This window comes from Syngnathus acus, chromosome 6 (assembly GCF_901709675.1).
Source record: "Syngnathus acus chromosome 6, fSynAcu1.2, whole genome shotgun sequence".
Lineage (NCBI taxonomy): Eukaryota > Metazoa > Chordata > Actinopteri > Syngnathiformes > Syngnathidae > Syngnathus > Syngnathus acus.
This window is the reverse complement of record NC_051092.1, coordinates 12,494,288-12,520,459: the sequence shown is the minus strand read 5'-3', so window position 1 is coordinate 12,520,459 and position 26,172 is coordinate 12,494,288. Positions and strand designations below refer to the sequence as shown.

Genomic DNA, 26,172 nt, shown 5'->3' with positions numbered 1-26,172 from the left:
GGAAAAATCTTTTTCATTGAAGACTGAAAACAAAAGGTTAATCTGAGACAACAGCTCAATACTTACAGTATACTTTTACTTACACGTGTGTCGACAGCTAAAGTAAAGGGATTGGCTTTGCCATAATAATACTTTTGCGGGGAGTGTGAGTTCAAAATCAATAAAACAATATAAATTTCCCATAGGATTAATATAAAACATGCTCTAAAAAAAATGCTGTTTGACTTCATTATATTGAACAAAACATGGCCAGTTTTCAGAAAATTGATGATTGATTTTTTTCCAACAGTGTTTTTGTTCTTGTTCTTCTACTTGAACATGACGTTGATTACTAAGGTCTATAAGCAACCCTCACAACCAAATGAATGACATAAATAAGATGTGTTTGGTTTAGATGGCTAAATGTGCAAAGAATATTACATTTTAACAAGGACATATCTAGAGTAGCTGTTGGGGATAAGGGAAAAGTTATTGTTGGCTCACAGTCTTGACATTGTTGAGGGCGAAATGAGCGGAGATGCCTGGCTGACTTATTATTACTGACTCTGTACAAGGCACCTATGGGAACCACTGTGTGTATTGGTTCAGCTTGATTTGCATTCATTTCCTATCTTTGGGCCACGTTTGTTGTTTGTTTTTAGCTTCAAGAATCTTTAAACAATATTAGGACTTTCTTTTGTGGGGTTCGTAGTGTATTTTGTCTATATAGTCTTAAAAGTGCGGACAAGATGGTGTTAAGGCACTCTTGAAATCATTGTTTATCATTATTCCAACAAGCAAATATTGCTTTTTGGGGGGCTGCAAAATGCCTGAACAAAATGCAAGGGACATGTCCCTGATGAATACAATTCCCAAAGTTAAATCAGTAGTGCTCTCTGGAAAGCCCAAGACAAAGTACAGCCAGGGTGAGCGGGTGTCTCGTCTTGTCTTGATCTGTTTACGTTTTTGTATCAGCGTTGGCTTTAGATGCTGTACTCGGAAGAGATATCAAAGTTTTTATTTGTGTCATAAACTTCCCTCGTGAAAAATATGATGGTGGCAGAAGGTTGTTGTGGATAAACGCATGTGGCTCACAGTTGAGAAGTTCTTGTTTTGGATCTCTTTGTGTAGTTTGCATGCGCTTGGGTGGGTTGTCCCAAGTACGCCGGTTGCCTCCCTTCATTCAAAAATATGTCTTTTATATTGTGATTTGCTGGTGAACAGCCCAGCTCAGTAAGGACTCACGCTATAGAAAAGGGGAGTATGGAAGATGCAATGACCATTAATCTAAATGGGTTGCATAAGCAGATGGGAGGTAGTGTAGAGAGAGTGATCGAGGTTTGTTGATGATGGAGGCTCGTGCATAATAACTCTGGCCGCTGGTCAAGAAAATGACAATGCTTTGGATTGGAACTGCAAAAAGCAGGAAGGCTTTATTATCATCCGCAGAGCGACACTCGGGTGTTTTAGAGCAACACGCCAGCCAATTTAGCACACGAGCAACTGTTCAAGAAAGATGAGCTCTTTTCATAGTATTTAAGTATCTGAAAAATGTGAAATGAGTTCACGGTGAATTGACAAAGTCCTCGATCCACCCTGGTACCGTGTTGCCATGGCGTTATCTGTCTTTGCCAACTGTGGACTTGGCAGCCACTATAAGTGAATTTGAATTTGATATTAACATTGTTCTCAGGGCAACCACTATAAGTGAATTTGATACTAATATTGTTTTCAGGGCAGGTCAGCCCCAATGTTTCTGTCTGTTGTTAAGAGGGTGTTGTCCTCATTATATCACCCCGAAGAAGCTAACGCCTTTATGCAGTAAACGTCTGGCTCAGTGGCTGCTCCGATGCCATTGCGAGGTCATTGCTTTTATTCGGGCCTCATTGCAAGCTGGCTTGCACTTTGCTTTCTCTCTCTCATTACACAGTCACTTTTATCTGCTCGTCCACTTTTTCCCATAGACCCTTTGTTGCATTTATTTCTCTTGAGACGGGAATCCGATTTTCCTCCGTTGGCTCTTAGGCTGAAAGAGGGCAATTTCAAATGCAGTGCGTGTACATATTCGGTCATTCACTTGGGCTTGCATACAAATGTATACACAAGGGCACCTTTTACATCCCTCTGAAACCTTGGGGTGTCATTATTGTAGAAGAAGTGATAACATCATATTCATGCCTTCTTTAGAGATTTTGATTTGACTTTCAAATACCCAGGTGTGTTTTAATGAATTGCAGCATCACTAATGTATTAAAAGAAGGTTCTGAAACATTCAACACCAAGCGACACCTCAAAAAAATACTTTTCAAGTGCCCCCAGTGAATAACATTAAAGTTGGCCTAATTAATCTTCCAAAATTTGAGGTTTTTTTCCGTTTATTCTTATTTGAAATTATTGTAATCCACAATAACGTTAGACACAAACTCTAGTCAAATAATAAATTAAAATATATAGCACATGAAAGTTAAATAGAAAATTCAAGATTTCAAAAGTTTCATTACAAATCCATTGTGGTGATGCTGAGGGCCAAAACAATGTGAATTGACTCCCTGTCCGAACATTTATGGACTTGAGTGTATACAGCTAAAAAAGGAAAAAAAATCAAATTGAGGTTTCAGTGATAACCTCATATTTTTAATCAGCAATTCAAATGAACCCAAAGGAAAAGCAAGTATCCGTCGGCCTTTCCATTCAGCCTGCGTGTGAGGGGACGGGGGTGTCTGACACTAGTTTCTCCAATCGATATTGGATGTACATGTAAAAGGGAAAATGAACGACTATTCCTCACTGCTCCCAGTGTTCACCCAGGCATTATAGTTGGAGGCCTTGTTATCCCTCAACCGAGGTGGCTACAGAGAAGTGACAATAATGGATGGACGACAATAAGACACGGAGGCGGCGGTGGTCGCAGATGTGTAATCGAGAAGTACATTTATAAGAGCTTTGTGTCCCCGTATAACTATATTTCTGCTCCATTGGCGCAAATGCTGTTTCCTTTATAATGTCAGAGCCCATGAAATGTGACAGACAATGTACCACTCGTAGGGGCCCTCATCTTGTCTTGTGGCTTGGCATCTTAGTCAACGCTGTCTCCTCAGGGCGCTTTTGATAATAAAGTTATTTTTAAGGGGGAATATTTTCCCAAACATCATAAAGCATCCACTGCTGTGGGCCGTATGACAGTATGACCGGAGCGACGTAATAGGTAATACATCAACTCTGCTGTGTGTGTGTGTGTGAGGGGGGGGGGGGGGGTCATGGGTGAGAGAGGGACTGAGAAAGGCAGAGCGTGTGAAACCTGCATTTATTGACAAATTTTGTAGCCCGTGTAACAGTGCTTATCTTATCATTGCGCCGACAGTGTTGTAAAAACGATTTTCTCACAGGAGCTGATCGGCAGCCTGTGATTTGGCTGCCCCCAAACTGTAGTTTGGAGACCACTCATCAAAACATGTGCTGACAAGTCACCAAGCCACAAATAGATATAGATGTTTTTAAATATATACCCAGTGACGTCTCTGCGGGTAGATGGTGTAGTAAGTGCCTCTAGTTTACATCAGCCCACATCTGGGCTCTCCACAAGCACGCTGCGCCAAACAGCAGCAAAAATGATCCTGCCAATGTTTCAGAATAGAAACACTGTAAACATCCCAGCCTTCTCAGGTGTTAGCAGATGTTTCTTTTTATCTTTTTAACCAGCTAAACCGGCACACACTCGCAGTGTCGGTCTCTAATTAGCGGCTATTCAAACACAACAAACGCAGCCCAAATGGTACTTGAGCACATTTTCTAACGTTCAAGTGTGGTTTGCTATTGATGTGAGTCCAAGGAGAAATTTCTCCTTACTTAATTTAGATTTTCAGTGAAGCTTTGTAATATGCTGTCCGATGATCTGCTGGGCATTGCTGAGGATGTGTTCTAATTCTGAATCTGAAACTGGAAATGTATAGAAAGGCTCGGCCCTTATTTTTTGCAAATATTTTTTTTTATTTTGTGCAGCTAAAAGCCCATTTACAATTTGTAAGGTATATGACACTCATTGTGTTTTAATACCAATTGTTTTCATTTGCTAGCGTCCTGTGCTTTGTCTATATGGAGTTTTTTTTAGCCCAATCAGATTTCGGTCTCTTTGTGTTATCATGTCAACCTGGCTTTCAGAATCAGTTTTGTTGCCTCCTCTAACTTGAACTATATTAACAACAGGACTTATTTAAGGCTTATTCAACCAATCAGATTTCAACTTCATCCGCACAGGGCGAGTACCTTGATGATGTTGACATATTTCTGTCATCTGATTAGATGATCAGAGTAAAGCCAAATTCAACCAACAAAACCCATCTAGGGTCATCTGCACTCATAATACATTAAATAAGATATTAATTAAGAATGTTAATGTAATAAAAAAGCTTTTGTCATTATTATACATCAATATTGATTCTGAACTGCTCCAGATGCGTGCGTGTGCGACTGTCGCATGCTGTTATTCTGCATTTTCTTATGGTCTTGATTGGTTTTGTGATTGCAACGTGAAAATGGTGGTATCAAAAGGCGCATCAAGTAAAACCCCCAGCAAAGGCCCGGCCGGGTGCCAAAGGCACAGCTCATGTTGATGAAACTATTATATTCCATGGACCCTTGTATTGTGCTCTCCTTGCACAAATGACCGATCAATAGCCCTAAAATGCCAGGAGTAGATGACTTTGCAAAAGCTTATGTCACCATTTAACAGGGATCAAAGAAGCTGATCTTGATGTAATAACGAGTAGCCTATCTTGATTCCACTGTGTTTGCTATGCTAATAAGGGACACAAGTCCTTTTATTGTTACCGCTCCTCTCATTAGTGTGGCAATGCCCCTGCTGCAAACTATGGTAATTATTTTCCTCAATTTTGTACGGATGCTATAAAAGGCAGGACACTTTGTGCTGTTTTAAGACAGTAACAAAGGAAACAGTGAAATATTTACGCAGTTTGCAAATCATAGCGTCAAAATTGGAGGCAGATGTAATGAATGGAAATAGACTTAAAAAACGCTCCTCTGTTTCCTTCTTGGCGTTCACCAGTGTCTGGTGTGTCCTTGTTCTCATTGTGATTGATCAGCCTCATCTTCAGCCGTAATTTGATCAGAGATTTTATGCTGATTTATCTTTTCATCTAATTAATTTCTCATCACTTGTGTGGCCCTGAGAGCCCGGCGGTGGATTTGTCGGGAGATTGTGCGGCTCTTCATGTTAAACCAGCTTCTATTATCTGATAGATGAGGAAGATCACTTCTGGAGTCAGAGTGAGACGCGCTTACAAACAACAAGTAAGACCTGTATTGTATATGTATATACAAGGTCAAATGAGGGCTGCCATAGTGATGTGGCATATAAAAGTGCAGCATCAAGAGCTAAGGTACACTAGCTTGGGTCTGCAACAGGGTGAAGGTGACGGCGCTTGCTGCACTGACGTCAATCAACCATTGCAAAATTCAAACTAAAAAAAGAAAAAGAAAATCAACAAAATATACAGTATATAATGCAAAATAAGAGTAAAAAAAATACAAAAAAGAATTAAAAATTAAAATATCCATACAAAAAATAATGTGGAACTATATATATATATATATACGTTTTACAATTTATTTATGAGCCACACATGCATTTTTTCACCTTGATTGTAAGCGTTTCACTCTTTCTTTTTGCTTGCTATTTGCCGTTGTTGCTTCATACATGCAAGCCCCGTGTGCGTGTGTGTAAGCCACATGCTGCATCAGAGCATGCGAATGGGATAGAAAATGTGGTTTTAGGACGGCGGTTCGGTTTCTGTAGCGTATTGATTTCAAAAGCTTTCAGCGCGTGGCTAATTTTTCATATGAGGTGTGTGCATGTGGCCCCGGGATTGAGGTGTGTAGTGTATAGCTAATCTTTGTACCAATTATATAAGTGTGTGTGTGACTGTGTGTGTGTCTTAGAAGTGTATGCATGTTTTCACACACAAACCGGAGGATTTTCAAGTCTAATAGCACTTTTTTTTTTTTAACAGCTGGATGGGCATATTTTGTTGTGCTTGGTGATGCATGCACGCTTCTGGAGTGGATTGAATATGCAAAATGGCAGTAAAGCAACACAATCAAATAACACTCAATAAAACTTATATTGAAAGAGCTTGTGGGATTTTAGCTCAGTGAGCATCTGAAGGATTAACTACGCAAGTGTTCATTGTTTTTTGTTTGTCTTTGTGTGTGAGTAGCTTTTTTTTAGGTGGTGGAGGGGAACTGAGGCCGTGGAAGACTGAAGTGTTCTGATAACCAGAGAACCAAAAATTAAAATGGCTAGCTGCACAGTACAATATAAGAAATTATTTTTTATGCCATGCTAATATAATGCATAAATGGCCAATAATTGGCATGATACTGGAAGCTTGCAAATAAATGGCCTCTTTTTGCCATGCATTACTCTCCATTAAGTGTCTGCCAGTACAAATTTATCAAAATCCTGATGGAGCTTGCTTTTTTCCTGGGACAAACGAGTGGGATAGATTTCAGCCACGAGAAACTTTAAGCAGATACATTTTTGTGGCCCGACCATGTAGAAATATGCAGCCATAAGAAAGTTGCTGTACAAACTGGCATTTATTTTTATCAAGGCGTGGTTTCCTGCATTCAGTACTTTCGAGACAAGGGCTTTTTTTCATGATTTTGAAGCCACATTTTATTTTAGACCTTCAAATTTGGCTGGATTGTTAAGACACTCTTCTACAATGGGCCTCAAATTTACTAGACATTTATTTTCATATTTATTTCCAGAGTATTGCATTGGAGCTTTCCTGTAAAGTGATGATATTTAAAATCTTGAGTAATTGAGCATGCAGTTTAATGGTTTACATTCATTGGTGCCCCATTACTTTATTGTGTTGCACCCCTGCGGACAACATACGATAACAAACTATAAATATTCATAATATTCTACCCTAATTGTCTGTGCCATTCGTCAAGTTACTGCTGTTGAACTATATTTAAACCTGAGCTCGTCTGGGGAGCCATAAGCCACCAATTTACCATAAACAAAAGAAGCCACACTATAGCTAGCCACATTGTCCCTTGATTTTTAACGCCTCTCCGCCTGTCAAATCAATTACCAAATTCACGCTCAATGAGAAGGGATGTAGCACCAAAAAAAAAAACAAAAAAAACTGTCTATGTGGGAGCACGGAAAAGAGAAAAATGTGTCCCTGAAGGATCGGGGTTGGTGTATGGCCGTGACATTTGCTTTACAAGGTCTCGAGAAGCATGAAGCATACTGTTGTGGGTTATCACATTTACTCCTGCTTTTCAAGCTTTGTGGTTGGCTACCTGTGAGGGACTGACACTTCACCTCCATGAGTTGCCGTTTCACTCCATCTGAACATCAGAGGTTGTGAGTCTGGCTCTCCAGCAACTGGATCCATGCTCGCGCAGCTTTGTATGCCTCTAAATTATTCACTTGGCTTTAGCTGTGCCGGAGTGTAAAATATGGGGTGAGACGAAGGTGCGCTGAAGCTACGAGATAATAGGAGGTGAAGCGTGGAAGATGATTAATCTCCTTGTGATTCCACTCTCCGCTCGCTTATTTTCCCAGGTGCAGTGAATAAGACAGGGGATCTGTATCCAAAATTTATTGATTATACAGAGGAATTACATCGTGATTGTTTCGGTTTTGTTTGGATCAGGTTTGAATTTTGTGTGATTTTTACCTGGGATCTCAACATGGGCTAAATATGGTGTCCAATCTGAGACAAAACGGTCAAAATCTTTTTTTTCTGCAGTGTCCTTGGTTATATAATTAGATATTTAGGATTTCAGCCGGTAAAAGTGCAAAATGGTGAGTAATGACTGTAATTTAGTTAAACCTGTTCGTGAGGCGAGTACGGCTATTTTACGTTAAATAGTTTCACAGAGAAGCTATGAAGGTTACTTGATGAGAAAGTACAAACAGTATAGTTTCTTGCATTTTTTTCAAGTTTTGTTTTCATCGTTGCGGCGTTTTATTTTTGGTCCATATTTGTAATTTATAGTGACTTAATGTGAGAACCAAATGAAAAACATAAAGTTGAGAGATGGTGCAAAGTCAATTGCCTGTATGCGACAACCGTTTGGAATGTCTTGAAGAAGCGGGAAACCGCTGCAATGGTGTACTAAAAAACGCATGTCGAACATATTTTAGCAAAAACAAAAACACACACAGCTGTACTGTGGATTCAACCGATGTCTGATGCTTCAAACCGATATGTGCTTTTAAATTATGTCTCGAGTGACGATCTCCCCCTAATTCCTGATTTTGCATGATGATGCAAGATGGATGAAACAATCCATTCAGCGAATTTCTGTTCATTAAAAAGTGTCGATTGACTCATTTTTCCTTCTGAAGGCCTTGCACTGTATTTGCCACACACAAAGAAATTTTAATTGAGACGGAAAGGAAGGGTGAATACAAATAATTTAGAATAGAAAGATTGGTTGATAAGTAAATCATTCTGGCCTTATGGCAGACTCCAAGCTGGAGTGATATGCTAACGCATCATGCACTGTTCTTCATCGACATTCAGCTCAGTGCACAGCAATGATGATACATTCAAATCTCTCTATATTGCAGTGAAAATAGCCTTTCAATTACAGGGAAAATTTCCAAAGGATATGACATATTCATATCCAAGTAAATCCAACGAAAAATGTCACTTTCTTATTGTCGAATAAGAAACACTGAAATAGAAATAATGATCGTCCACAGGTCACTGTCACCGATGTCAGCAGTATATCGATTCAATTTGCTTTTTCGCCTCGTTATCAGGTTGGTTAAACATTAACACAAGTTAATCAACTCCAGCGGTCCTAGAAAAACATTCCCAAAATGTTCCACATTTTGGACATTTGACTTCCTTCTTGTTTTTAGCGCATCACAAGTGTGCGACTCCAATTCTGGCTGTGATCTTCTTTGTGTGGTGTTTGCTTTGGTTTTCCATTGCACGTACTAAAACATGCATGTTAATTTAATTGAAGACTTCAAATTGTACATTTGTGGGATTGATTGTCTGTGCCCTGTGATTAGCTCCTCAGATTACTTGCTCCCCTAATTAGAACACAAAACGGATGGATTGGATAAGTGGATGATTCTTGTTAATTTGTCAAGTGTGTTGAGGATTCACTTTTGATTCGCAATGGTAAACACTGTTTTCCGCCATACTAAACAATTGTGAGTTTGTTTCTTCTAATATGTGGATCAATACAATCTTCTTCTAAAATAAGGGGTGCAGTAGACAAGGTGACGTTCTGGTATTAGAATTATAGTTACAAAGCAAAACTCAACCTTTCATATGAATTTTCAACCACTTAAATGAGACAAATTAAAACTCGGTGTCCCGTTCAACGCAGCTGGTTTTAGAAACCGTCGTGTTCTACCTCATGCAGATAAACCATGTCTTACCCCACCCTACTGTGCGATGTGCCAAGGCGAGTGTGGCGTTGCGTTACCATGACGACTAGTGAGAGTGAATTCTGGCAGAAACATGGCAGCCAGAGAAATTGCATTGAACGCTTGAGTCTCAAACAACTTGGAGAGTTTTGGATCATTACTGCTTTGTTCTTTTCTCATCCTGACATGTAGGTGGATTATTTTCTGGTGGCTATGCTACCCTGTAGCTTAGTGTGTGTTTATGTGGCAGTTTGCAGATCACTTGACAAGAGTCTTTTAAAATGATTGTGCTTCTGTTTAGTTTTTCTATCAACAAGAAGAAAAGGAGAGATTCTTGCTTGTGGCTGCAAGTGTTTTCCAAATGGGGGCAAACACCGTGCAACTTGCTTCAAGACATATTTCCTGGCATAGGAAGCTCACTAAAATGGTTTTGGATTTCACACTTGATGGGTGGGCAGAAACCTTTTCATCATGACATCATTTTTGGATGGCATTAGTCTTCATTTGCTGGTAAACAAACACATGACCAAGATCGTTTGAGTGTGTGGCTTGACTGATGATTTTAGTCTTCTTCTCTGTTGCCGTAGTTTAAATGTCTGAAGTTTTAGAGGAAGGAAAGATTTTCCATGTGTAGAATGCTCAAAAGAGAAAGGCAGGAACAGGTACATTATCTTCATTCAATACTGATTAGACCTTGTGGGAATAAGATAACATGAGCAATGAGAGAGTGAATATTTGTAAACAGTCGAGCGATCTTTGCTATATTTATGACATCCACTTGATTTTATCAGCCTCAGCAATTTTTTTTTCCCCAAGTACCCTGTAAAAAATGTGGTTGTCACCTACAATCTTCCAGCTGGAAGTACCCTGGTTCCAATTGTTTACATCTTGTTAGATGTGTTTTGAAAGTCAAAAGGCAAAATAACTTGTGGCTGTCAAGCAGTGGAGGACGATAACTTCCCGTCTCCATTGTTGAACAGCAGCAATGTTCGACTCTTGACAAACTCTTGACAGCAATTTATTTTGGCTTGAGATACACAGAAACCTTGATTGCTACAGTGCACAGCCAATTTTCAGTTTTGTCAGCTACAACCTGTTCCTCCAAATTGGGCAGGTTCGTACTTGGGAACACAACGGCAAGCCGTGTGGCGCAACTGTGCTGAAATTATGTCGACCACGTCTTCTGTAATTTATATTTTACATATCTTTGCCATCTTTTCTGTGCACTCCGTCCAAGCACATTATGTTGTGGAGCAGCAGTTGGATTACTTCACTGTTGATGCATACAGTATGTTAAAAATTCCAACCAATCAGATCGTTCTGGTCCTGAGGCTGCAGGGACAGCGTGAACAGCGACAGTGAATACTTTGGAGCACAGCACTGACTTAAGATCACACTTAATAATTCAAGAACCTGCCAGAAATGTTGTATGGCCCATTTTCCTCCCATCAGAATCTCACTTGTTCAACTTGCAAGGTTTCAAGTAATACTCAAAGCCTTAAATTGTTCATTTTACACTACATGGAGTTCATGTCCTGATCTCTTCTCGTGAAGGTTCCCTTTGGTGTCTTAATAATTAAAAATTCTAATGAAACAGCATTATTTTATATCACAAAGACATGTCCAGTTTTGATAAAACTGGTGCCATTCAATTGTCATTGTCCAGGGGTTGCTTTGCAAACTAATGCCAATTAAAATCACAATGTCTTTGGCTCTCTGTGAGGAGGAAAATGTATTACATTTGTTCAATCTCTAGTATGGCCTTCGGAGGACTTCATAAAAAACCCAAAGATTGCAGGGATTCCTTTATGTCCTCTCAGAATCTTTGCGTGTTTGTCTGGGCTCCTCTTCAGTGCTTGTGCACTTCTGATCCGTTTGTGTTTTCCCCCTCTGTCTCCCTTCTGTTGCTTCCCCTCTTCACCCCTCCCTGGCTCTTCTCTCCTTTCTTCTTTTTTTTTTTTGTTTCCCAGATGAGAGATGCATGCTCCAAGAGGTGTGTGTGTTCCGGCAGTGTTTGTGTGTATCAGTGTGTGAATGTGAGAGAGAAAGAGAGCGAGACATAGTCCAAGTCCCTAACACAGAGCATGCCTCTGCGTCCGGCAGCCGGCAAGCATGAGCTACCCAGCCCTCCTCGGCAGGACCACCAGCAGGAGCAGGAGCAGGAGCAGGAGCAGGAGCAGCAGCAGCAGCAGCAGCGCGCGCACACACAACCGCGCGTGCACGCACCACAGTGCGCGCACTCCTCTTACGCACACACCGCAAACGGCAGCCAGGGAGCCAGCACCGACAGCGGCGGCAGCTCCCTGGAAGAGGACAACGGCAGCGCCAGTAACGGTGACAACGGCAGCGGTGTTCCCGTTCCCGTCTTGCCGGCTTTCCTACCCGGTGCCACTGCACCCATGGAGGAGCCCACGGGCAACACGGTCGTGATCCGCATCGGAATTCCAGACCTGCAACAGACGGTAAGAGACACACTGGAGAGGAGACTGCATGGCCTCTCCCCTCTCTATGAATATACTTTTTTGCTTCATTCATCTACTAGTTTTCTTACTTTCTTTCTTCTATACCTTCCTTCTTCATCACTCTGGTTCTTTTCCTCCCTGGGAGTATTCATCACGCCCCCTAATAAATCAAGCTCTTCATAAACTGGGCTGGAGCTGACTTTGACAATTGGGCACTTAACCCTTACGTAGCGTTCATTTTTTTATGCGCATGTTCCGAGGGAATTTTGACCAAGAATATCTTCATAATGATTCTCTAAATCAAATCATACTGCTCTATTCAAATTGTATTAAAAGCTTGTCTGTTAATAAAATGGATGATCTTTTCTTAATCTATTTAAAAAAAAAAAAAAACATCACTGGTGCATGTCTCACACTTGTGTCAAGGCATGGACCCTCTGACCTCTGTATGACTTGTCTTCCTCATGTATCCTATGCTGTACGACTCTTTCACCGTCTCGGGATATCCCCATGACGTGTCAATGACCAACAGGTCCATGTGTCTGCGGCAACCTGTGCATGTGGTGGAAACGGACTGTTGCATTTGAACACCATCCCTCAAAAATGCACGCGCATGACTTGATCCTGATAGCATTTCAAGATTCCCCCTTAACCATTTAAAGACGAACCGGTGCATGTTTCTGCCGAATGTGAAAATGTGGTGGGAACACAGACAGTTCTCTCTACTGTTTCAAGATTATTTATGAACAACGTTCCCCCTTTGTCGTAAAAAAATACACATTTATGGCATGGGTAGTTTTAGTTTTGAGATTCCTACCATTTTAGTTGTTTTAACACACACTGCTAAATCCATTTAAGTGAACCTGGTCAGACTTGGGGGCGGCACTGTGGCGCACTGGTTCGCACGTCCACCTCACAATTAGGAGGGTACGAGTTCGATTCCACCTGTGTGGAGTTTGCATGTTCTCCCCGTGCCAGCGTGGGTTTTCTCTGCGCACTCCAGTTTCCTCCCACATCCCCAAAACATGCTTGGTAGGCCGATTGAGCACTCCAAATTGCCCGTTGGTCTGAGTGCAAATGGTTGTTCGTCTCTGTGTGCCCTGCGATTGGTGGGCAACTGGTTCAGGGTGTCCCCCGCCTACTGCCAGGTGACTGCTGGGGTAGGCTCCAGCATGCCCGTGACCCCCGTGGGGACAAGTGGTATAGAAAATTAATGGATAGATGATGGATGGATGGTCAGACTTGACCCTTAAATAAAACCATTTGTTGCACCTGTACAAAAGAATGACATTTCTAAACTTTCATTTTTGTTTAAGCAGTATAGAAGATGGATGGATGTATTAAATGTCAAGTTCTCAAATTTTAGGGTAAAAGAATGACATTTTGGGCACTTGATTAAATTTGCTGTCAGATGTCAAAAGGAGTGAAATTTGCCCCGGACGGTCGGTATATAACGGTTAAAGCAAGAGCTGGAAGTGAGGAAAGGCAAGGGGGTGGGTACAGAGAAGAGACAGAGGCATGAGAAGGATTATAAATCTTCATGGTAGGGGGCCGACAAGGTGGTTGTGCAAAGGTAGTTGTGACCCAACTTGAAACTTTCCATTCTTCTCCATAAAATAGTTCAATCCATTAGTCTGTGGCATTGATTACGTCCACAGAATCCAGTAAATGCATGCACGGCCTCTTTTCGTCTCAAAATGCACAGCCAAGCACATCTTTTTGTAATATAAAAGCAGGAGGTGTCACATCTACTCGTCCATTTCCATTTTTTAGCAAAACACAGCAAACATTTTATATTTATTAGATACCTATAGCTCCCAACATCAGTCGCAGATCTCATTTGTTATTCGGATGGATTTTTGCGCAGACTCGATGGCAAAATCTTAAAATACAATCGCTGTCTGGTTACGATGAGCTCAATTCACTTCACAATAAGCAGCAGTTTGGAAAATATTGAAAAAGTCATCAAAAAAGAGACTTTAAACTGTTTTCTTTTTAGCCACTTCCAGGAGAAGTTTACTGTTAGACCAAACATAAAACTAAGACAACTACACGTTGTGTATTTAAAAACATCACGCAACTAGCGTAAAGCATCGATAGTCAGTAGGTATTAAAACCGCTGTAAAGCAATGGTAAATTAAACACAAACGGTGAAGCAACACATGTAGACAGTTAATATTATGATGCTCATAAGCATATATTCTTTCTCCTTTATTTCATCTTTGTGAGTCATTGCGAATTCAGTTGAGATGTCTCTTCTTCATTTTTTGTTTATTTCTTCATTACTTGTTTATTATTTCTATTTCATCGTGTTTGTACTCTGTTTTTATAATGGTCAATATTGTGAGTGCACATTGGTTCATTATAAAAGGTCGGGTTTCTTTGGCAAAGGAAACTCATAGTTCATTTTATAATGGATAATTAGACCTGGATGAGATTGACACCTGATTTAACATTGCACATAAAACAAAACTTTTTTACGCGACATCACATATCAAAGTGTCGTACTTATGTCACTAGTCCTTTTGCTACTACACACGAGCAAATTGCTGGAGAAATACCTGGTGACATTTCCCTATGTAACGATACAACACACACACACACACACACACACACACACACACACACACACACACACACACACACACACACACACACACACACACACACACACACACACACACACACACACACACACACACACACACACACACACACACACACAAATGCACACGCTTACTATTTGTCCATTCTAATGGGCCCTTGTCATCTGTCCTCGACTCACCTTCCCTCACATTTCCTCGGAAGACCTTTATCCGCTAATGGTGGCGCAAAATGCCGATGAAGCCTTTTACAGGGTGTCGCTGTGCAGTCTTTCCTCCGTTGTCTGTTGTTTTTATTCTGTCGTCCCATCCGTTAATTATTGTTGACTATCCATCCATGGTGAGCATCTTTTGTGAAATGTGTGCTAAGCAAATGAAAATAGCAGCAGTAGTAGTTGAGGAGAAATCAGAGAATTCCCCAAAGGTGCTGCGGAATCGCCGTCTGTGAACCAAAAAAACATTTTTCTCTCGTGATGGCTGGCTCACACATACAGTACACACACAAACGCACACAGTGTTCAAACTCACACACATCTACACACACATCTACGGGTAGTACTGAGGAGCTTGGCTTCAAGATTTTGATCTCTTTTTCCTCGCTTCATGCAAAGTGATAGCATTTTATGTCAGTTCAAGGTCTAATAGCCGTGTACACCATGGCTTACTGCCATGTGTCCTCCAGAGGGTGTGTGAGATTAAATAAATATTTTCACAAAATACAAAGGTTAAATTTGGGCAGTTTCTCAATAAATTCTAATTCTTAACCAAAAGACAGGCCTTTTTTGGAAGTGTTTTTTTTCCTCATTGTGTGTAGGGTTCCAAAGGCATGGACCATTTGTGGTACATTATTTATTTATCTATATATTTATTTACAATGAATCAATTAACCATACGTCCATCCATCCATCTAGCACTTCTCTCAATCGTCAGCCTTCCTTCAACAGACATGTGCTTCCAATACTTTTCGTCTTTGTACTAGCCCCAAACCACAACTCACTCTTCCAATCAGAGACTTTCATGGATTTTATAAAACTCCTGCAATAATCCATGTAACACAGATGTAGGTTTGCAACGATATAACATTGAAAAGCTTTCCTTCTTTCTGTTATTATTTAAAAATCACATGTAGTTTATCATGTTGTAGTGCGTAGCAAATGCAGTCGCATTACGCAAATTGCGCTTTATAAGTTCCGACGGTCTGCCAGACAACAAAGGCATTGTATCTGATGTGATTGATCGAGCCAATGTCTGAATGCGATTGGATGAACGATTCAGGAGGACGGGTGAGAGTGAAAGAGTTTACATTTTGGCGCCAAGCGAGTCGACGGCTGGAAACAAATATCGATGATGTCATCGGTTACACTGAGTCAACTTGATTTTCATCAACTCCAAAAAATCTGAAGTCCTTTAAGTCTTACTCTCAACACTAATAAAGTGAGCAGCAGAAGACAAAAGCATAACTCGCTTCTTTCTTCATGCAGTCACACTGTAAACAACTGGTGTGCACCAAGCACGCTTTAGACTACCGTTGGAAAGAAGTCCTCAAGGAAGCTTACGTGTCTCCCGCTGCGTTTCAAGCACAGATCAGCATAAGCGACCTGCGAGGACAACACCGGGGACCCTTTTGTCTTTTCAGCAGGAAGCAAGAAAACCTCCTGCAGGGTTAAGCTTCAAGTCCAAAGTGGCTTAATTGTAACTCTGGTTCTTCACTGACGATCACATAAAATGCTGGCTCAAGTATGATATCAAAGCAGGAAGCACTTAACTCCTAAACATTCCCGTAGGACAGCGCTCACTCTCGCTGTTCTGTGTTCATGAGTCCAATGTGATCAAAGCCATTGTCATATTTCTAGTAGTAATGCAACATTACAGGACTCTCATTACTTGACCATTTTTGGAGAGTCCACCATAATTGGGTTGTGTTCACTTTGTGGTCGACTCGAAAATAGCTTGCGTTTATTGAGTTGTTCTTACTTTTTTCATAGATTCAGTGTAATTCAAAATTTTGTTTTCATTCGAGACACTCTTATTGTGTGCACTTGAACATTTTAGCTATCAAATTTGTACTCTGGGTTAGTTTTGGACTCTCAGTTTTTTATTTCGTTTTGACTTTTGAAATGAGTTGTCTTCAATAAGTTTTCAGAACCTTTTTTTTTTTTAAATGCTTCTATCTGGTTTTGTTTTTTGTTGGAGTTCTTGTTTTTATAAGATGATGATTCAAATCCCTTTTGGATTTTTCCTTGTGCTTGAATTGCTTTTCTTATATTTATGTATGGCTTCCTCCCACAGTCCTAAAACATGCATGTTAGGTTAATTAAGTTGACCATGAGTGTTATTGTGAGTGTGAGAGGTTTTCTATTTTAGTTTGTCCTGTATTGACCAGCGACCGAAGTCATTTGCAACTTTAATGAGGACAAACACTATCGAAAAGATTGATGGATGAATGCACATTTTTGCTTGGGAATTGAATCTGAAATAATTCATTTATGAAAAGACCATAACCCTTTCTCTAAACCTTTTAAATGTTTGAACCTGAATAGAAGCATTTGTGTTTTTGTCGTATTAGCAATTAATAGCATCCCGTTCAGTCAGATCTTTGGGCAGATTATTTGCAAAACGTTTGTTGCCGTATTTATTTACTTATTTATTTCTTTAATAGCTGGGTAGTCTCATTCATCATCTCCAAGTCCACCAAAAACTCAATTTCTATGATTGGGCCAAAAAAAGACAGCTTTCCAATTCTGTTAATGGCTGCTATTCATCTTTCAACAGAGCTAAGTGAGACACTGACATAAACAGTCTGGCCCAGCGCTCTCGAACTGCACGCATCTGTATTCTCCATTTGCGCCTCATCTTGCCTCTTTAGCAAGCTCGCTTTCATCATTCACACACTTTGCTTCATTAGTTTGTTTAAATGAACCACACCCTGTCCGTCGTGAGGTGAACTCCCATATCTTCTTTCCAAATTCTTCAATTGTTACTGCTTTAAAAGAGCCAAAGCTACTTTTATGAAAGCGGGTACTATAATATTTTAGTTTGTGTTTGCAGTCGTTGCGTAGCTGGGGGTTCTACTGATGTGTGACGATGCAATCATTGTGGATTAAGAGCAATATTTCGGAATGTACAGTAAGTAAAGGCAGAAATTAACACACATTCTTACGTTATGTTACTGCTCCATCTCCAGCGCTCGATTTTTTGCTTCCTTGGAAAAAATATATTGATATGCTAATATTAGTTCATCCTGTGGCTTCCATTTTGCTTTATCTACTTATGGATAGCCAGTCAAGAAAGGAGATTGTAGTTGACCTCCATCCATTTTGTTAAAATTTCTTGTTGAATGTTTTGGTTTTCATGGTGGTGTCCCATTGAAGTAGACTCCCCCATTTCCCCCCAAAATTATTGGAAAGCGTTTCGGAGTTTGATACTACTTGTGTGTTGTCACATTCTCAACATAGGCCACAGACACAGACTGTGTGGGCAGATGTATTCAGTACTGCAGTCGCCCTTGTGATCATGTAACAATAATGAGCCAGTCAACCCATTTTGTTTTCCAAACGGATTTGCGGAATTTGAGATATATGGTATCAAACATTGGGAAAGTAGTCTCACAAAAATGAATGGATAGACCATGCATCTATCATTACTTATTTTTAATCCCACTGGAAGCCAGCGCGAAATATTTTGTTGCGAGATCGGGGCTTTCACAGAATACGCCAGCTAAGCAAACGGAGAGCTCAGCAGAGATACATGACTGATCACTCACTCGCTTTACAAAGAGACAAGAGAGAAATTGATTTTTTTTTTTTTTTTTTTTTAGGACATTCTGCCTGGAAACATGTTTTCCGGTGGGCATCATCGCTGTGTGTTTTGCGTCTTTGATGTCACTTTTAGCAGATGGTGGTTCTTATGTGACTGCATCACTGCACTACAGCAGACTTCGGACTATAGCTTGTCCTCCTGAGATCCCAACATTCATGATTTTTTTTTTTTTTAAATCTTGGCAGCGTTGTTGAGATTTTGTGCTGCAGTGGGCAAATCATCATCTTGTGCGCAGGTCTGATTGATTATGCAGTGGGAGAGGTCTTGGAGTTCATAATTGAACCAAATTTAATATGGTTGCGATAAAACTCAAACCAAATTCTGAAAGAAGCTACCGTAATTTTCGGACTATAAGTCGCGGTTTTTTTTCATAGTTTGGGTGGGGGGGCGACTTATACTCAGGAGCGACTTATATGTGTTTTTTTTTTCTTCAAAAAATTTCAAAAAAAAAATTTCAAAAAAAAAAAAAATGAAACCGCGATAAACGAACCGCAATGTAGCAAGGGATTACTGTAATTTGAATTTCAAGTGACGACAGCAGCGCGAAACCATCTGCGTCACTCCAATTCATTAAATCCATCAATCGTCCTTTGTCAACAATGCGTGCGCGCCGCTGACGGCTTTTGCACTTAAAAATATTCCACAGGCCCATATAACGATATATAAATTATATATCAAATAACTATTATATAAGCAATAATGTTATCAAACCATCTGTGCACTCTAAATCATTAAATCCATCGATCAAATTCCTCGTCCTTTGTCAACATCGCCGCGCGTGCGCCCTGACGCCAGCCTCGTCGTTATTCCACAGATTTACTATATAACTATATTGTAGCGTTAACAAAGTTCAAGGAAAGACGTGGGTTTGGTAAACGGCTCTTTATTTAACAAAACAAACTTACAGGCGTGTGGCGGCGTGGACGTCCAGCCACGGAAGTGGACGAGAGCTCCATACGATAGGACCGGGCGTGCGTAGAAGCCATGACCGAGCCCCATGCACCGTCCTCGGACAGCCACCCGGCTGAGCGCCGGGCCTCGACTTCCATCCACGGAGCTGAAAGGCAGCTCGGTAGAGTAGGACCGGGCGTGCGTAAAAGCATTGTCCGAGCACCATCCACCGTCCCTGGACAGCCACCCGGCCGAGCGCCGGCGCCCGACTTCAATCCACGAAAGTGAAAGTAAGCTGGACGAGTGACGCGCGACAGCAGCGAGCGCGACAGCAGCGCGACGCGACGTCGCGGTCGCGCGTCAGCAGCGCGACGGTTGTTTACATAAAGGACAAAGATCGACTCGTCCAGCTTTCTTTCACTTTCGTGGATTGAAGTCGGGCGCCGGCGCTCGGCCGGGTGGCTGTCCAGGGACGGTGGATGGTGCTCGGACAATGCTTTTACGCACGCCCGGTCCTACTCTACCGAGCTGCCTTTCAGCTCCGTGGATGGAAGTCGAGGGCCGGCGCTCAGCCGGGTGGCTGTCCGAGGACGGTGCATGGGGCTCGGTCATGGCTTCTACGCACGCCCGGTCCTATCGTATGGAGCTCTCGTCCCCTTTCGTGGCTGGACGTCCACGCCGCCACACGCCTGTAAGTTTGTTTTGTTAAATAAAGAGCCGTTTACCAAACCCACGTCTTTCCTTGAACTTTGTTAACGCTACAATATATATTATCTATATATAGTAGATCTGTGGAATAACGACGAGGCTGACGTCAGGGCGCACGCGCGGCGATGTTGACAAAGGACGAGGAATTTGATCGATGGATTTAATGATTTAGAGTGCACAGATGGTTTGATAACATTATTGCTTATATAATAGTTATTTGATATATAATTTATATATCGTTATATGGGCCTGTGGAATATTTCTAAGTGCAAGAGCCGTCAGCGGCACGCACGCATTGTTGACAAAGGACGATTGATGGATTTAATGAATTGGAGTGACGCAGATGGTTTTATTAACGTGTTATTTATGTAATAGTTTTTTGAATAACTCTGAATTTTACGTCAGGGCCGTTCTCAGCTCTTAGTTTGTGTTTATGTCACGTTAGCATAGCTATCGTTTAGCCTGTTGTTGCTCGTTCATGACTGTTCTTGGTGTTGGATTTTGTCGAATAAATTGCCCCCCAAAATGCGACTTATACTCCGGAGCGACTTATATATGTTTTTTTTCACTTTTTTGGGCATTTTATGGCTGGTGCGACTTATACTCCGGTGCGACTTATAGTCCGAAAATTACGGTAATCTAAATTCCTCTTCTTTGCATGTATAAAGATACTCTTTTATGTAATTCCCTTGATTTAACCAGTCAGGCGCGACTTATCTGTTGTCTCTAATGAGGTTCCTTAAAGATTATCTTCTGGTGTGAGGTGTGAAGATTGCCTGTGAGGTGTGAATCCCTCACCACTTAATAATTCACGATTCGATTATGATTCATCTTGAATGCGAACATTTTGCTCTGGTGCTGTGTTGTCATATTGTTATTGTCATGTATGTAGTCGCTTCACATTTGAAGTCTTTTGTGAGAGTACCCCGCATCACATGCGTATTTGTAGCACAGCTGCGTGTTAGTTTTGAGCTTCATTCTCACTATAAGACCCTCCCGCATGTTCCTCCCCTCTCAGGGAAGAGTTGACTGTAGCGTAACATCCCTTTCCAAGTGTCCTTATCTCACTCGTACCGCATCCCTCCTCTCCCCGAGCATCTGTTCTTGGGCCCTCCCAAAGAGTGGTGAAGCAGAAAGGGAAGAGTCACGTTTTTGAAATGGGATTTTTGCCTCAAGGCAACTTAAAAAGGCTACAAAGTTGATCCGTTTAAGGCAAATAAGTAATTAGGGCAAATACTTAAGGGTCAGCAAATGTTATCTAGGGTTTATGTTTTAAGATAATCAGGCTAAATTCAAATCAAAGTCAGCAAAGGCCGGATTATCGGATGTGTCTGAAAGAGCATCATGAGCGATTATTTTATTGTTTGGGGTATGTTAATGTGATTTTTTTTCCCCCCTCTTCCTCAATTTGATCTGAAAACCGTCCAGGGTGAGGTTCGTAAATGTTGAACTTGTGCAATAGTTAAGTTTGCAGATCCTTAAGTGTGTGGTCAACAATGAGTTGGGCTGAGCCACGGCTTTTGGGAATATACAGAGTATTGACACATTTTAATATACAATGCATATAAGATTGTAATATTACGACAGAATGGAATCGCATTCGTCAGACCCGCCAAATTTCCGTGCAAATCATTTTGCACACTATGGCAGGAGTATAGTATTGCTGGTGTCTCGTGAAATCCTTGTACTTCCAAGATCATCACTTTTCGGGAGACAACGCCAAAGAGGTCTCAGCCCGATGGATTTGTTTTTTGTAATTCAGTAATATGTTTGTTTGTATAGTATCTTCCACTGACAATCGGAGTACCATTACTTGAAACTTGAGTTGCCGCTCGTGGTGCTCTCTGAGATGTTTGATGGTGACAGTATTGCAAAACCCTTTTTTAAATAGAGTGCTCTCGACCACTACTTTACTTGTCGCCAACAGCACATGCGATCTGTTAGTAAACACCCAATTTACTGCCCACGGTTTGGGATCTTAGTAAAAGACAGAAATCTTAGTATATCATTCGCAACACACCCACCACTAGCACGCAAGAGTGAACAAGTAATTTATCGCCCACTATTTATAGCAAATCAGGCCTTTTAAGAGCAGTAAGAACACACTTGCCAATTTGTTCCTCTTCATGTGTGGGGTCTCTTGCATTTGAAAAAAATCGGTATGCGCATTCATCACTAGTGATTATTTGATTGATCTGTTCACCGGCTACTTTACAAGCACAAGCTTTTCACACAACCTTCTTCTGTTTCTTGTTTTCCTCCATCTCCCGTTACATAACTATTTCCCCAGAGAGACGTTGATGGAAACGTTGATATTGGTCCAATTGCAGCGAGCTTGTGTACGTCTGGTAAAGACACCTCGTGTGCATGGTCAGCATCACTCTTTGTTGTAATATAATATTGACAACCACAAATAGGAGAGAACACTTGATGGTAATGTATGATTTTCTTTCCTGGATGATGATGTGGTCTCCACTGGGAGATGGAGTCATCTCATGAGAAATGTATGATGAAAGTGCATGGTAAATGCAAGAAAAATATTTTTCTTTGGTAGATGTTTCGACATGGCCCGTTGGTTCTCCTGTGCAATGTATTTGTGGATTGCCTCATTCAGAAATGAAATCTGTATTTAATGTCTAAATGGAGCTCACTCCTTCATCTGAATTAAATTAATGTATGCGTGGTATGACATAAAAAAAACATAATACGCCGCTTGCAAAAAGTTAGGAATATTAGACCTTGGGGTGAAATTTATCTCATGAACCTCAAAGGTACCGTAAGCTTTATTTGAAGTAATAAGGTGTGAGTAGAATGCCGACGTGCAGTCACAGCGGGTTGACCGTGTCAGATCTACTGGTGGTAAATCGTCTGGACCTGGAACTAAGCTGCTGCCTAATTATTTGAAACACTTGCTTACAAAGTATGCAGCCAGTTGATGCGTCTTTTGCATTGTGACACAAAGGTCTGTCACGATGTATATTGCATTAACATGCCCATGTGACCGTGACAACCATGACCTGAGCCTTCAAGGAACAGTGGCGTTACCGCCAATGTTAGTACTGACACAACAGGTGTCCTGGTTGCTCCAGCAATATTACACACTTATGCTTCTCACCTTCATCCTGTCCGTGATGGCTGAGGCGGGTTTAAAGTCCACCCTCAGCATTTTTGTTGTAAAGTATATGTTCAAGTGATGTTTTTCAAGGTGTCTGATTCTCTGTGCTAGACCATTAATCCAAGTTAATTGAATCAATGCAGTTTCCACCACCTTGTCTCAGGGGTGCGTCGCCACAGCTCAGATGTTAACCCTTTGGTGAAGTCAGCCAGAGAGGGAGTGCAACTGTGCACCTTTTAATTCAAGTCAGGCATGTTTGTTCATGTTTGTTAAAGCGATGCGATTTCTCAGTGAACTGTTCAGCTCGACTGCAGTGTACGAGTGCCAGAAGGGGTCTGGCTGCATTATTGTTCTTCTGTGAGATGATTGTGCAGATGACGGTGATGAGCACAAATGTACGCCATGCTGTGCTATATTAATTTGTCTGTAGCCAGATGTGTCCTCATGACATTATCCTTGTTACAGCAAAGTTTTTTCTTGGAGTCATGTGATCAAAGGAGAACATCATGACAGCTGTAGAAAGTGTTGCGAGTTGTAATTTGTACAATTTGTGATGCTGGTCCAACTTCCATTTGATCCACTTTAAACACAGTTGGAGAATATAGTATACGAAGAATATATACACGTCTTTTCTTTTCTAAGCGCTTGGATTCCAGTGGATGAACATTGTCCACGGCAATACATGAGTTGGCAAATATATTGATCGGAACTTATGTAAGGTTTATGTAATAAATGATCCAAATGAACAACAAAATTGGTAGCATTCTATTCTATTCTATTCTCTTGTGTTTATATATGTATATTTTTTTCTATCAAGTGTTTTAAGATATGGAGTTACTTTATATCACCTTGTAGTGCTTAATTTATCATCTAATATGCTGTTCTTTGCAGCAAAAAAACTGTCACTTTGTCTTCCTGTTGGACTCCAGCCTGAAAGAAAATGCAGTTAGCGTGTCCACGAGCCATTTCATAGCCATATGTAAAAATCACAACAGCAAAAGGAGTGTCCTGGCATGTTCCCTTCAGGAAACTAGTTTCTGTCCTTTCTCAGTCACACACTCTCAAGACTTCATTTTCACATAACTCATGTGGCCAAGATTGAGTCATGGCAGTGCATTAGAGTCATTACCCTCCATCATCTGAACATCCTTATCTTCTTTCTTTACTTCTGCTGTCTTCCACCCGTTGGGGCCCCTCTTTCGGTACCTTCAGTGACTTTGCAGATACTGCAGCGGCAACCACCATGTATCACCCTTGATTGCGCAAGCAGACAACAATGCGTCCTAATTAGCGAGTGCGTGTTGCAAATTCAAAGTACTCCTGACATAATTACATGTCATTGTGCATTTGTTTCCATTTAGGTACAACCCTAAGCACTTAGTACTCACGTGCGGGCCTTTGATGCGTATGTCCCACCTAAGTAACCCCATTAAATTTACTGTACAGCCTGGAGAAAGATAATTCTAGTATGCTCGTTCTTTTAATTAGTATGCTTTGGATACTATTCCCACCTCAAGGCCACATTTTGTTGTTTTTTAATGGAAGCGTTGAAAGTGCGGATTGTAATGTGATCAGATTATCTCCATAACATCTATAAGCAACCTTTAAAATGATTGTTCCATTTTTTGTGCTGTTCAAATATGTGGTAAATTCAGGTTATCGTGAATAATCTCATTGTGATATCACACTTCCTGGTGGCAGAAGATGGAGCGTTCATTTAGTAAACAGAGACTACTGTATGTAGTGAGGCTTGGGTGATGATTCGCTGAACACCTAGTGATTGAACGATGCCCACCCCATAGCAGGTTTTGATTATGTATCAGTATCTATTGAAGCACAAGAACATGGGACACTTTGTCAAGGATGAAGCTGATTTCCACAAAGAAAGGAATAAAGGCAATAAAGTAGAGAGTGTGGATCTGCATGGTAAAATTATAGATATTGTCAAGTCTAACTGTAAAATATCATCAAAGTTTCAAGTGCTTTGCATCGTCATTAGCTGTTTCAATAAAAGATGTGGTGGAGTTGCCATAGTTACCGCAATGATTGAGGAACTGGCTGATTAATCGATTTTTCTGTTGTTTGGATTAATGGCACAGAGGTGTGCTCTTTTGCATCTGAAATAGATAGCGTGCTGTAGAGCTGACGTTAGCTCGCAGGCTAGCTAAGAAGTAATAACAAAATTATAGTCATTTATGGATTTTTGGATTGGCAAACTGTGACTCAGTGGTGGTAATTGGACTGCAAATAGTGATTAGAAGCATTAAGGTAGCAATTGCCGAACATTGCTCAGTCAGTATGATATGGTCATTATCATTATGGCTAATCTGATGGTAAAGCAATGATCCATTCAGTATCAAACATCATTCTATCCTGTGGAGAGCCTGTTGCCAAATGATTTGGAGTCGACCTGATTCTGAGTCAGTGTTTTGGTTTTAGCCAAGCAGCTTCTTTGTTGCACTCGATTCATGTTTTGCTAAATTAGTTCTTCCAACCCACTCAAGCATTTGATCCAGATTTATGGGAAAATGTCTTCCACAAACCCAATGATGGAGATTTTGTTATATGGCTACTTTGCTTCTAGGCAGACTTGCAAGCTTCACTGTGCAACTATTTATCACGTTCAATCCGTTTAGCGTCCTTTATCACAGGTTCCGCTGGGTTAAATCAGAATTTCGAAAAAGAAACTGGGAAAAAAAACTCTTTGGCAAATGTTTGCCAATGCAACCCAAACACTACAGCCGATGGTCACCACAAAAGTGATACATCCCATTATACATTTATACAATTGTTCCAAAAAAAAACTCCCAGAAATCCGTGAATAGGCGAATGTGCAAAAATGCGGTGGTTCACTATACTGGAATAACAATTTTCAAAATTGCTTTCTAATTGCAAAGCTATTATTCTGTTGTATGAATAGCAGCAAGTGGCTACACAGGTTTACCTGGACCTTCTGCCATTGTGTGGAAAAGCATATAGTTGTTATAGTATATGTCGCTGCCATAGTATATATTATTAGTAGGAAATACATTTTCAACATTGGTTGATTTTGTGCAGCAGATCTGATAATCTTTGGCTGTCAATCCCTGAATTAGAGGATCGGTAGCCGCTTCTCCGCTGAAGTATCTGCCATTCCTTGACCTGCAGTTTATCACCTCCTCTCCC

At 40.9% G+C, this 26,172-nt stretch overlaps 1 protein-coding gene across 3 annotated transcripts in view; it reads left to right on the top strand.

Annotated features, from left to right (window-relative positions):
• Window positions 1-26,172, top strand: part of shank3a (SH3 and multiple ankyrin repeat domains 3a) — a 122,146-nt gene that overhangs the window by 24,286 nt on the left and 71,688 nt on the right. For 2 of the 3 annotated variants that reach the window (XM_037254102.1, XM_037254099.1), the window contains exon 2: window positions 11,380-11,871. In XM_037254102.1, coding sequence (XP_037109997.1) covers window positions 11,494-11,871 — 378 coding nt within the window. In that variant the 5' untranslated portion in view covers window positions 11,380-11,493. The remainder of the gene's footprint in view (window positions 1-11,379; window positions 11,872-26,172) is intronic. The other variant, XM_037254101.1, reaches the window with a different exon arrangement.